This window comes from Myotis davidii, unplaced genomic scaffold, assembly GCF_000327345.1.
Source record: "Myotis davidii unplaced genomic scaffold, ASM32734v1 scaffold4, whole genome shotgun sequence".
In the NCBI taxonomy this organism is placed as follows: Eukaryota; Metazoa; Chordata; class Mammalia; order Chiroptera; family Vespertilionidae; genus Myotis; species Myotis davidii.
The window spans coordinates 987,584-1,001,576 of NW_006294707.1; the positions used below are offsets into that span (position 1 = coordinate 987,584).

Here is a 13,993-nt window from a genome sequence, read left to right on the forward strand (position 1 = left end):
CGCAGCCACCAGCCCGCTCTGCATGTACTCCTCACCTCAGTATTTGACTTCAGCACTGCGCCTCCTCTGAGTGTCGGTATGTGTTTCTCTTTCCTCCTAGTTGTAGAATTTCCACTCAGCCAGCTTTCCTGTGGTTCTGGATGATGTCCGTTTCGTCTTTTAGTTGTATTTTTGAAGTGGTTGTTCAAGGCAGCAAACTCCGGTGTTTACCTATGCCGCCATCTTGGTTTCTCCCCAAGTATTCTTAAATCCTGCCCTTTAAACTCTGATCTTCAGTTGAATATTTTATATCCTGTTTACTTAATGGATGGGAAAAATATGGAATTACCTATTATTTGTCATAAAAAATAGAAGCAATTGCTCTTGGAGCTATGATTTCCTTTGCCTCATTGACTTTCTAAACATTTTAGGTGCAAGTGATAGAATTAATTATATTCTTCAGTTCATGGCACATGGTCATCATTGGCCCATACAAAATCTCCTGTGTTTGTTATTATTTATTCATTTTTATCCCAATTTCCCACCCCCAGTTCCCTCACTAAATGCAACCGTCTAATGTGTTTTGTATTTATCCTTTTGGTATATGGATTCTTACAAAATATGTGTTGTTCTGTGTGTATTTATTTTTTGTTTAAAGTGAGTGGCTTTGTGCCAAATTGTTCATTCTGTTACTTGTACTTTCCCTCTACCCTGTGTTTTAAAGACCCACCCATATTACTGGGTGTGTATTTAATGGACTTCTTTTTTTTTTAAAATATATTTTATTGATTTTTTACAGAGAGGAAGGGAGAGTGATAGAGAGTTAGAAACATCAATGAGAGAGGAACATCGATCAGCTGCCTCCTGCACACTCCCCACTGGGGATGTGCCCGCTACCAAGGTACATGCCCTTGACCAGAATCGAACCTGGGACCCTTGAGTCCATAGGCTGACGCTCTAACCGCTGAGCCAAACCGGTCAGGCTAATGGACTTCTTTTATTAACCTTTTTGCAGTCCTGGGGTGAGCACTCCGTTTCCCACCCTCCCTCCGGTCTACACAAAGTTTGCCCCTCTCCCTACCACCCTAGTACTTACAGAGGCTGTGCTTGTGCAAGTCTCCTTGGAGCCTGAGGGAGGTAGAAGGGGTGTCCCACGGTGGGACTGGTGGGCCATGGCGCTGCATGGATCAGTATCACAGAACTCTCCCCAGAAGGTGGCCCCGTTGGGTTTCACTAGCAGAGCGGGGCTCCTTACCCCTCTTTCTCACCATTTGGCATCACCTAACTCCCTGATGCTCCCAGCCTAATAGGAACAAAGTAATGTGTGAATTGGTCTTCCTGTGATTACTGTTGAACTTGATGATCTCTTCACGCGCTCATTGCCTTTTTTGTTTCCTCTTTTGCAAAGTCCATGCTTGTCCTTTGTGCACTTTTCTCTAGGGGTTGCTGCCTTTGTTACTGATTTGCAGTTCAGTGTATATTCTGGATATTATCCTGGTTGGTTTTAGACAATGCAAACATCATCTCCCATTCTGTTACTTGTCTATAAGAGTTGTCCATAGTCTTCGTTCTAAAAAAGTCTTTAATTTTGATGCACTGAAATAAGGTTTCCTATTATGATTTTGGGGGATTTATATAAAGAAGTCCTTCCCTGTCCCTGGTCCCAAAGGTAATTTTTATGTTTTATTCTATTGCAGGTCAAGTTTTCCATTTCTCTTTTGGGGCTTCAACTCACCTGCTATTGTACGCGGCATTAGGTCAGAATCCAGCTTTGCATTTCTTTACACAGTGAGCCATTATTTTATAACTAGAGGTCCGATGCACAAAAATTTGTGCAAGAGTAGGCCTTCCTTCCCCCGACTGCCGACACTGGCTTCCCTCCGGCACCTGGGACTCAGGCTGGCTTCCCTCTGGCCCTGTCTTCATCAAGAAGGACATCCGGAAGACATCTGTTCTAATTAGCATATTACCCTTTTATTATTATAGATAACATCTATTAAACAATCCAGAATTTCCCCATAAACTTATGGTACCAATTGTATTGGAATATATATATATATATCCCATTGCATGAAGAAATTCATGCAATAGGCCTCCCTTCCTCTGGGTGCTGGCACTGGTTTTCCTCTGGCACCCGGGACACAGTCACTCTGTTCCTGTATATGCAAATTAACCCATCATCTTTGTTGGGTTAATTTGCATACTCACTCTGATTGGCTGGTGGGTATAGTGGAGTGACAACCAATTTGCATATTTCTCTTTTATTAATATATATATATGTATATATATATGTATAGATAGATAGATATAGATTTGTCAGCTCTCTATTTCCAGCCTCATTTTGGATTTCCTTTCCGTTGTCAATGCATTATTCTTTTTAAAGAACTATTGGGTTTATAGTATGCTTTTAAAATAATAATAGTTCCATAGAATGTCTTAATGTTTAAGACAAGTCTCCCTTTATATTGCTTTTACTTAAAGGTTTGCTTAGCTGTTTGATGACTTTAGTACTATCATATATCCTTTGAGGTATAGTTATAGATTTCCTTTTTAAAGGTCAAATGGGGTTTCAATTGGGATTACACTCAATTGAAAGATTAATTTTTGGAGAAATTGATATCTTTATGGTTATTATGTCATCCAAGAATGCAAAATGACTTTCTATTATTTCAAATTATATTCAGTAACTTTTTTAGAGTTTTAATTTTTTTCTATAATTCTTTGTTGTTGCTGTTGTTAATCCTCACCCTAAGACATTTTTCCCCACTGATTTTTAGACAGAGTGGAAGGGAGGGGGAGAGACAGAGAGAAATATCGATTGCATGTGCCCTGGGCCAGGGCTGGGGATCAAGCCTACAACCAAGGTACATGCCCTTGTCTGTAATCAAACCTAGGACTCTTCAGTCCCCAGTGCTCCAACCATATGGCTTTTCTATGAATTCTTAACTGAGTCAGCAAATACTTTAGTAGTTTTCCAGCTATTGTAAATTATTTCTAATTTTTATTGTATTTCTTTTTTTAAATATATTTTATTGATTTTCCACAGAGAGAAAGGGAGAGAGATAGTTAGAAACATCGATGAGAGAGAAACATCGATCAGCCGCCTCCTGCACATCTCCTACTGGGGATGTGCCCGCAACCCAGGTACATGCCCTTGACCGGAATCGAACCTGGGACCTTTCAGTCCGCAGGCCGACGCTCTACCCACTGAGCCAAACCGGTTTCGGCTTTATTGTATTTCTTATTGGTTATTCTTGTGTAGAGAAATACTATTGATTTTTGTAAGTTGTTCTTATGGCTAAAAACCTTGGTTAATTTTTTTTGTTATTTTGATGGTTTACTGCTTCTGTTTTTTGTTTTTTTAAGTAGATGATCATACAATCTTCAAGTAACAATAGTTTTATTCAGTCTTCTTATTTCTCTTTCTTTCCTTATGCATCAGGTTAAACTCTGTGCTATGTGTTTTTTTAAAAAAATGTATTTTATTGATTTTTTACAGAGAGGAAGGGAGAGAGACAGAGAGTCAGAAACATCGATGAGAGATAGACATCGATCAGCTGCCTCCTGCACATCTCCCACTGGGGATGTGCCCGCAACCCAGGCACATGCCCTCCACTGGAATCGAACCTGGGACCCTTCAGTCCGCAGGCCGACGCTCTATCCACTGAGCCAAACCGGTTTCGGCTCTGTGCTATGTTTAACTAGTGATTACAGTTAGCATTCTTGTTTTGGGCACCTAAGATGTTTCCATTATGTATACTGCATGTCATAGGTCTTTTGAATAACAACCTTTACCAAGAGAAGAAACTTTGATTTGATTCCTGGTTCCTTAACTCTTTTCCACAAATCATAAATGGATATGTAACTTTATAAAATGTCTTCATTAATTAATTGAGAAAAGCAGATGATTTTTCTTCTTTAGTCTATGAATATGGTGAATCATAGTAATATATTTTATTACACTGAAGTATCCTTGCATTCTAAGGACTTTCCACTTGATCTTGATATATTATTATTATTGTTAATACTGTTGAATTCAGTTCATTAATACTTATTTATTCTTCCCACCTATGTTCAAAGTGAAATGGCCTATTTTCTTTCCTTGGCTTTTCCATACCTCAACTTGGAATCAAGCTTGTACTAGCCTGACAACATCAGCTGAGCAGCTTTTAGTCTTTTTTCTATCTTCTGATGGAAGACAACAACAACATCAAGTAGGAGTTGCGTATTCCTTGAATGTTTGATGTTTCTCACCTATGAAACCATCTGGGCATTTTTAAAAAGACTTACCTTAGGACATTTTCATTGGTTTTTATTTTTAGAGAGGGAGGGAGGGGGAGAGAGGCAAAGGAGAGGAAGAGGGAGGGCGAGAGAGAGAGAGAGAGAGAGAGAGAGAGAGACATGAGAGAGAAACATTGATCAGTTGGCTCCCGCACATGCCCCCTATCGGCCTGGGGATTGAGCCCAAACCTAGGTAGTGTCGTGTCTGGGAATGGAACCTTTCAGTGTACGGGATGATGCTCCAACCAACTGAGTCACACTGGCCAGGGGGGCATTTTAAAACATATATTTTTATTAGAGGCTTTTGGCAACATTTTCTATTTCTTCAATATTTATTGGCATAGTCAAATTTTGTATTTCTTCCTGTTAATTTTTGTAGCTTAAATTTTTCTAGGAATTTATCTCATAGAAGTCTTCAACTTTATTAGCATATACTTGTTCATAAAACCTTTATGTTTCATAGCTGTTATAGCTATAGCTATTCCGTCCATTTCATTCTGTATTTTGTTTATTTACTCCTTTCACCCCTTTATTCATGATCAGCGTGGTTCTAAGTTTGAATATCTCAAATATTTTTTTAAGAAGCAGCTTTGGGTTTTGTAAATCTTTACTACATAGTTTTGTTTTCTAGTAAATTGCTTTCTACTCTTATGTTTATAATTTCCTTCTTATTTCTTTAGGTTCGTTCAATTGCTCTTTATACAGATTTATTAGGAGAATTTTTAGGTTATACATTTTTAACTTTTTTGTTCTAATAAATGTATTTGAAGCTATATAATTCTTTCTGAGTGTTGTTTTAACTGTGTTTAACTAATACTTTGGAATTTCCTGGTGTTTTCTCTATGGCATAGTGCATGTTCTATTTCAGTAAGTGTTCTGTGACTTGAATTTTTTAAATTTTTTATGGCTTTTCATTTCTTAACAAATCTTGTACCTAATTTCATTTCCTTCTTTGCTTTCACTACCCTGTAGCTCAGCCAGTTGGTTCCTCCTGATAAATGCGCCCGGTAGACTGGTTCTCTGGGGAGAGCTCTGCCTGGGAGCAGCGCTGGCTTCTGGGGCATAAATGCTTCCGCCATGGCCAGTGTCCGGCTGCCACCGGTTAACAGCTGCCTTTCAAAATCCCCCGTCCTCACAGTCTGCTCCTGTAGCCAGTGTAAGGCAGTCCGCTTTTCTTAACACATTGCGGACGGATCAGGAGAAGTCTCGTTCATGTTATACAGTGTTTTACAAAGTACCATACTTTAAAAAGACATTAGCTTGCAAGAACATGTAATAAATAACTTCAAATGCAATGGGTATTTAATTTTAAAGCGTGCCTTTAACATTTATGTAAACGTCTTTTGTACTTGTTCAAGAGAAACTTATCCGGCCACTGGGTAAAGCCAGCAATAAAACCACTGATCTCGTTCATGTTATACAGTGTTTTACAAAGTATCATACTTTAAAAAGACATTAGCTTGCAAGAACATGTAATAAATAACTTCAAATGCAATGGGTATTTAATTTTAAAGCGTGCCTTTAACATTTATGTAAACGTCTTTTGTACTTGTTCAAGAGAAACTTATCCGGCCACTGGGTAAAGCCAGCAATAAAACCACTGGTCCGCAGTGTGTTAAGATAATCATGTTGTATATTAGCCTTACCCCTGGGCTTCACTTAGTTTTTTTTAGGTAATTCTACTTTTATTAATAACACTAACTTCTTTATAGCCCATTTAGTCCATCGACCCTCCCCTCCTGGTGTCTGCCTTTTGTGCAGTACCACGCTGACTCCACTATTCATGGTCCCTTTCGCTTCACTTATTTCTACACTTTATTTTCCTTTTGCTCAATTTCTTCTTCTTTCTTCGTTTTAAATTGTGTCTGTCCCTGGGAGCTGCTCTAAGCCCTTTTAGGAATCAGGGGCACAAGGACATAATTGCTGGCCAATAAAGAGAAGGAGAGCTTTCTCATTTTAAGAGGTTAAATCTCTGCTGTGCCGTTTCAGGCTTCGGGCGTGCCGCAGGCCGTGAGGCTCAGCCCGCACCGGTGCCCGGAGGGTCATGTCTAGAATGAGGGAGTCCCCCTCTCCGGTCTCAGTTCCCTACTCTCCCCTGCCCACAGGGTCTCTTTCCTCGGTTCCTCTGGCCAGAGCATGGGTGTCTCCTGGTCTGCTCTGCAGCTCTCACTGACGACGCCTAACTTCAGGGCAAAGCCGAGAGGAAAGGAAAGCCAACTGACAGCACCCAGGAGGCTGCCTCCAAGCGATGAGTCCTCCCTCGTTCAGTCCTGTAGTGCTAGCTTTCTGTCTCCTCCCCAGCTCCGAGTGGTGATCAGCAGGCGAGGCAGGCCTTCAGCCATTATTTTAAACTGTGAAATAAATATCTTTGCTAGGAAGGACTCCAGCTCTAGTGGACGTAGATCCTCCCCCAAGGGCGTAGGGCTGCTTGTAGGGTACTTTGAATTTGTATGCTGAGGTCCAGACAGCAAAGCAGACAGAAGCTTCCAGAGGGGCCTGCTGGGCTTCTGTGAATAGAGCGCTTCACTGCTCACTTGGCATCGAATGTCAAGCTGTGAACCACCGTGGAAGTCACTCGGCACCTTCATTTGGCAGAAGAGGAAAGAGGGCTCCCAGCGGGGACTAACGGGTCCTGTCACACAGGAAGCGCATGGCAAAGGCCACTTGGGGACCAGCACGTGGCTTGTTGAACACAGTTACTCGGGCTTCTGGTAGCAGGTTCTGAGTGGCAACTGACGAATGTGGCTAATTATCGCGGAGTTAAGGAGGAGCTGCTACATGAAGCCAGAGGGAATGGAAAGCTTGATGTAGCGGGAGAGGAAGGGCATATGGTAAAACTTCATCCCAGATTTCAGCGATTGAACTTGCTGTGATTTTGGTCAAGTGACTACTCTTTCCAAACCTCCATCTGTCCTTGAACAAAAGTGGTACCAGTACCTATTGTGAAACTGAGAAAGAAGACACCTGCTAAGTAAGGCTCCTGGTGGCTAACTAGACTCCTGAGGATGGTGAGAACAAAGAAAAGCGAACAGACGATATCCCTGTTTGGGACCAAGAATTCCTCAAAGTTGACCAAGGAACACCATTTGAACTTATTCTGGCTGCAAACTATGTAGGCATCAAAGGTTTGCTTGATGTTCCATGCAAGAGTGCTGCCAATGTGATCAGGGGGAAAACCCTGAAGAGATTTGCAAGCGCTTCAATATCGAAAACGCCTTTACTGAAGAAGAGGAAGCCCAGGTACGCAGCGCACCAGTGGTGTGAAGGGAAGTGAAACGTTGTGCCTGGCACTAACACTGTAAGGACTGTTCCAAATACTAGTTGCCCTGCTCTCTTTATAGTTGTTAATATCAGGCAAACAGTAGACAAATGCAGCAGCAAATCAAGTGCATTGGCAGAATATTGTCCTCATTGCATGTGTGGTTTGGGTACAGATTCCAAACCGATGGCTGAGTTTCTTCCAGTGTGAATAAAAGTATCCTTTTTCTTTGTTCTGAATAAGACTAAATTGTGGTTTCTAACACACACACACACACACACACACACACCCCAAAAAGTAACGTCTAGCAGCCATGTCTATACAGGGCCTCTCACACAAACTGCACTTCAGGGAGAAGCCTAGCACTAAGCTGCCAGCCTGCACTGTGCCTTCCTGCCATCTGAGCAGCCCTTATTGAGAAGTTCCTGGAATCCTATTTCAACCAATAGGACGGAGATTTTCCCCATCCAATTGGAGCTGCACAGCTGAAGACAGACTGAGTTTCCCCAGAGAATTCTGGTGCGTAGTGGAGCAGAGTGGAGCAGAGCTGCATTGGGCTGGGCTGAGCTTGGACGAGCTGCGCCGCCTCACACTGAAGAGGCCTGGCCCCAGGGCAGCCTCACAGCGGTGCTGTGTCACAATTGAGTTCCACAGCCGCTGTACCATTGAGCTGCTGGCGCTGAAAAAGTTTCCTTCTTCACCTCACTCCAAATTGGGACTTCCTGTTGGCCTTGAATTGGCACCAATGGCCATTGGTTGACACTATACAGGTTTTTTTGTTTGGGTTCAAAGAGATAAAGTTTATAAGCATTTAATACATATAGCACCATTTTTTTGTTATTTTTTGAAATTCACAAATGCCCCCTTTGAAATGCTGTGTGTGGTTTTTTTTTTGTTTTGTTTTGTTTTTAGCATTCATCATGTATTGACCTTTTGTGTAAATGAATGCATTACGAAAGAAGTCTTTTACAGGTGAGTTTGCTGGTGCTCTTAGCAAGCCCTTATGTGTGCCACTGTCTTATCTGCCTATCAGTCTTAGCCAGCGATTTTCAACATTTTTTACCTCATGGCACACACAAACTAACTACTAAAATCCCGAGGCACACCAAGAGATATATTACATTTTTTCCATTCTGACCAAAAAAAGAGTAGGTATACTTTGATTCATTCACCCCGGACGGCTATTATTGTGTTGGCTGCTGTCATTTTTTTATTTGACAATCTAAGGAAATGAGGTCAGTGCCTCCGATTAAATAGTCAGGTATTGCATGTTTTAAAGGTTCTTAGGGCACACGGTTGTGCCACCTCACACCTGTTGAAAATTGCTGGTCTTTCCCCTAAAGATATTGAAGTATTAGTGACATTTCTGTCTTCCTCACTTTCTGAAGTTATGCTCTCACTTTGGAGGAATTGTTTCCTTCTTTATTTTATTTAATTAATAAAATGAAGAAGAAAAAGGCAAGTCTTGTCCCTGTATTTTCCTGTGTACCTCAACTTCCACCCTCGTCCCTGGGGCGTCAGGATGGATTTTGTATCTAACATTTAAAATTCACCCAGGCATGAAGACCTGTCATGTGTAGGGCTCTTTCTAGTACACCCCTCCCTCCTCCTCCTGGGAAACATGTGTTAGACCTTGGGGCTAAAGAATGAAAAGGGGACGCTGACTCCGGGAGGGAAGAGAGGAGGAGCCCCTCCCCTAAGCTTCACCTCTCTCAGCATGCCCTTCCCATGGACCATGCCGGGCCTGATTTCAGAAAGTTTATTACAAAATAAGGAGGGATGTGTGAGGAAGATTCACTCGTCATAGAATTTCGGCAGTTCATTGCCCAAGATCACACGATGGTCCACGCCGGCAGCTGTGATGGTGACCAGGTAGATGACACCCCCACTAGAGCCGTCCCTGTTCATGGCCAGAGTGATAGCTGCAGAGGGTCCGAGTGGGAGAGAGGGGAAGAGATGACCTGCACGTCCGTGGGTGTTCAAAAATCATTTCCTTCCCTTCCACCCACAAGCCTACGACCACCTTCCAACTCCAGGCCCATCTCCTAGAGAGGTAGACTTAGTGGTGTGCTAGCAACCAACTTAAAAGTAAAAAAAAAAACATGCCCTTTACATGGCACACCTTCCAATGTCCATGGTCTTAATACTCCATGTCACGTTGTAAATAGCTTAACAGCAGCTCCTAAATCCTCAACTGTTTACCAGTTGGCTCTCGTGAGCTAGCCCGAGCCAGCTCCAGCTCACCACTGGTTCTTACGCGCCACGTTTCTTAGTGTGCTCTTCTCAGAACAGTCCTGGCTCATGCCTTTTGTCCTGAAGTCCCATCTAGTTCAGCATTTGTCCTGCCCCCTTTCACTCTCAAAGTGTCCCAGTTTGGATACTAAACTAAATGGTCACCCACGTCCTCTGCTTCCTGTTCCCTTACTCTACACCCTTCCCAGGTAAGAAGCCCTCCTGGCGCCTTGCCCTTGGCCAATTACCCTCCGTGGTGAAGCGCCTGCACTCCTCAGGGGACATGCCGCTCTTATACGCTGCGTCCACATAACCGTAGATGTAGGTGCTGCCAGAGCCACCGATGGCAAAGGGCTGTCGAGTCAGCATTCCTCCCAGGGTTCCGTACACCTGTGGGGGTGGGGGATGCCCTCAAGTCAGACCAAAGAAGCACCAATTCCCTTCTTGCCGCCGGACAAGCAGGTGGCCTCCAGGCTCTGCAGTGAAGGCCCGGCATCTCTGACCCCCGTTGGAGGAGACTGCCCTGTGCTTTCAGGGAACACACTGCTAGAAGGACAGACCACCAGCTTCCTCTCCAGGGGACTGGGGGACCCCAAGGGAGGAGTGCATTGGGAGCGACTCACCTGGCCCCCTTCACGTTGGTCCCAGCCGGCTACCATGAGGTGAGCAGACAGTTCCTCCCGGTATTTGTAGCTAATATTTCTCACCACGTTTGCAGCAGCCAGAACGAGGGGAGGTTCTTCCAGTTCCATCCTGAAGGAAACGTTAGGAAGGGGGTCAATACAATCTCCTGAAGTTCCACCCTCGTGCGCCATCACCACCATCCCTGCCAAGTGCCTCCTGAAACCCAGAGCTGCCAGAGGGCAAACTCCAGCTCCCCTCCCGGCAGCAGGAGCCCGAGTCTCACACCTCCATCGCCCCTCCTTTGCTCTCACCTGCCACTCCCCAGTGACACAACCTGCCTGTGTGGGTGAAAGCAGATAAGCCTCACTTCTGCCAATGACCTTGGTTCCCCACAGGGTGACGGGTCCATGGGCCACCTCATCCTTTTCTTCCTCAGTATTTACATTAGGAGAGGGACTTACAGTCCTCAAACTGCCTTCACAGGTATAATTTGATTCTCAAAATAACCCTACAGGCATGGAAACCAGCGTGGAGAGACCCAGGCCCGGTGAAAGCTAATAAAAGCCGCGGTTCAAACCAGAAGCTTTTGTTTTCCACGGCGGTGCTCCTGGAGCAGGGCCGTCCCGGGGGCTCGGGGGCTGAAGTGTGAGGACCCAAAGCGTCTTACCCATGGAGCTCCAGCTGGTAGGCAGCCATGTCGGCCACGGCCTGGGCATCGGCAGCCGAGCCGGAGAGAGCGCAGTAGATGCGCTGGTGTAAGGGGGCCAGCTTGTCAAACACCCGGTTCACCACAGCCTGCCTGTGGGAGGAGGCAGCAGTTAGCGGCGGCAGAGTGGCAGGAACTTTTGAGGTTAATCATCCCGTGTTTCTCAGACTCATTTGATGAGAGAACAGCTCGTGAAATTTAATGTTGGATTAAAGCAGGAAGCAAGAATAATCTCAACGAAATGAAACACTGCAAGTAATCAGCATCACACTGATTTCAGGCTGAGATTTTATAATAAAATAAACAGTAAGCTAAGAATGATGTTACTTTTATCCATGTTTTTGTTTGCTATTAACCATCTTGAGGAAGTTATGTGTTCTATGGAACATAACATAATGTGGATCTAGCCCCATAGGTTCATTTTGCATCTGAGGGAACTGGCCAGGAGGGAGAAAGACAAAATTAGTCCAACACGCGATAGGTGAGAACCAAGACACCTGTTTTTCAGACCCATCTTTTCTCTCAAATCTCTATCTCTGTCCCCTTCTCAGACCCTGCTCCTTCCAGGGACAGGCTGGAGCATTCAGGCCCCATGAATTCGGAGACCCAAGTACCACCCAGTATCTTATAGCACCTTTCTGAGGCTAACTCCATTTCTCCAAAGCTCAGTTCACCAGGCTTTTCACGAATGGGTAAGAAACGTGTATTTGGGGACATTCACTTCCTTCCAAAGCTTATACCTTCACGGATACTTACCCTGCGGACACCCGGGAGTCAGAACCCACCACCACGCCCCCATCAAACTCTACCGCCATGATGGTTGTCTGCAGAGAGAGAGCAGAGAATGTCAGAGCAGGAGGAGCCTTGATCCCCTCTTGTCAGAGGAGAGGAAACATCCCCAGAGAGGGAGGGGACTAGCTCAGGGTCACCCAGGAATTCAGGCCGGAGCCCACTCCGTCCTTCCATTGTCTCTCCTGGCTGCAAGGGAACACCACAGCGGGCCGTGGGACAGCACAGGCGGTGCAGGCACCACAGCGTAAGCCCCAACCTTCCGTGTGGGGTTCTTTCCACTGTGAAGAGAGACGTGGGGGCGAAGCTCCTACTAAGGCAGAAGTTTGGCCCAAGTGAATTGCAGTCTCCATCACATGTGCTTGTGCGCAGGTGTGAGAGACCTGACAGAGCAAGCTGCCAGGATTTGGGCCCAGAATCCTCCACTCAACACTTCCTTCATCAGAAGCGAGCTCTCACTCGGGGAAATCTGGGGGGGGGAGGGGGGGGATGGTCAGCAGGGCCAGTTTCAAGGAAGGAGGAAAGCAGCAAGGAACACAAGGTGGGTGAGAAAAGACTTCATTCAGGGATTTCTGAGCAGGAAGGAGGTACAGAGAACGGCATCTCAGGAGTCAGGGGGGAGATCTGCACAGAGAGAGGATCTGATTGGAGCTTGAGCTGACTTCCAGCTCAAGAAAAGAAATGAAGGAAGCGTGAAGGAGAGTAAAGCTACCCGTTTTCTACTGCTGTTGAGTTTGAAAAGGCCTTAAAGATCCCTGGTTCAAGTGAGAAACTGAGTCATGGAACAGGCGAGTGACTTGCCCAAGGTCACACAATGAGTGGTAGACCCGGGACTAAAACGCAGGCCTAACAGCCACCCATGTTTGGCTTTTGCTTCCTGCTTTCTGCGCCTGGTCCCGCAGCGAGGGGGGGAGGTTTCTAACCTAGAAGTGGTTTCCCTGCTCTTTCTCACCGCGCTGCCCCCCCCGCCCCCCGGACCTGCCCTGGCGATTCCCCCATGAAGAGGGCCAGGGCCCAGGGGCCACCACCCCTTCTGGGTTACTGGGCGTCCGAAGCTGCGTGCCCGCAAGCCGCGAGTGGTGGAGCGGTCTGGGATCAGAAGCCAGCCAGTCTTGGGCTGCCACCCCCCACCCCCACCCGGGGCAAAGTCCCCCAGCACGTGCGTGGGAGTGGGCGCCGAGGGGAGCTGCGCAGCCCCGGGCCAAGCGGGAGCCCTCCCGGGGAAGGCTGGGGAAGGGCCCCCCGGGCCCCGGGGACCTCGCTATCAGCGCTGGGGCCCTGATTAGCCAGGTGCCAGTCCATCCATGTCTGAGGATGCGCCGGCCCTTCTCAATCAGTGCTTGCTCCCCGCTCCCAAACGCTGCCACGTTCCACCCAGGGCGCATTCCCTGAACCCTCTGCACCTTCTCCAACCCCTTCCCTAGATTTAACCAGCCCCCTCTCTAGTCCAGAGTGAAAGCGAAAGCGCTTTAGAGCAGCTTCCCCTTGACGCTTCCAGCTAGGAGCCAAAGCACCCCCTTCTCCACCAGCCTCGCGGGCGCAGTCCCTTCACGGGCCCCTATGACCCCCCTCGGAATAGAAACGCTGCGTGTTCCCTGCGCGGACTGGGGCACTGGGGACTACGCGCTGCCTTCGCACCCAGGTTGGTCCCCGCTTCACTCCTGGGTGCTTCCAGCTCCCCAGGCGCCCCTCCCGCCCCCCCTTCTGCTAACCCCACGCCCAGACTCATTACCCCAGTGAGCACTTCTCCGGCCCCGGGCAGGTCCGCAGCCAGGGGGCGCCCGTGTCCACTCGGCGAGGCTGCGCGCCCTGGCGCTAACCTGCCTGGGGCAGATCTGCCCGGAGACAGGTGACCACAGAGCCCGCCCTGAGCCAGGGGCGGGGAAGTCTCCACAATGGGTCCCGCAGGAGGGGGCAAGGGAAGGCGAAGGGGCCGGTGTGCGTGATGGAGAAGGTGGAGCACGACGGCTGCTCCCCACAACCTCAGATCTGATTCCCAAGTCCTCTCCCAAACAGTGTGGGCGCGCTCGTGGGAAGTGGGCGGATCCAGGGAGCCGCCGCGCTTTCGTTTTCTCTTTCCCCTAAATGGCTCTCTTCTAGTCAGGAGCGGTCAGGCTGGGGGG

General features: G+C 46.8%; 1 protein-coding gene across 1 annotated transcript in view; it reads right to left on the bottom strand.

Annotated features, from left to right (window-relative positions):
- Nucleotides 1–9,263: 9,263 nt before the first annotated feature.
- Nucleotides 9,264–13,993, bottom strand: part of PSMB9 (proteasome subunit beta 9) — a 5,484-nt gene continuing 754 nt past the window's right edge. The window contains exons 2-7 of the mRNA XM_006769179.2: nt 13,603–13,705; nt 11,838–11,905; nt 11,043–11,174; nt 10,375–10,504; nt 10,000–10,141; nt 9,264–9,441 (exon numbers count right to left, since the gene is read on the bottom strand). Of these exons, the coding sequence (XP_006769242.2) occupies nt 9,314–9,441; nt 10,000–10,141; nt 10,375–10,504; nt 11,043–11,174; nt 11,838–11,905; nt 13,603–13,705 (703 nt within the window). The 3' untranslated portion in view covers nt 9,264–9,313. The remainder of the gene's footprint in view (nt 9,442–9,999; nt 10,142–10,374; nt 10,505–11,042; nt 11,175–11,837; nt 11,906–13,602; nt 13,706–13,993) is intronic.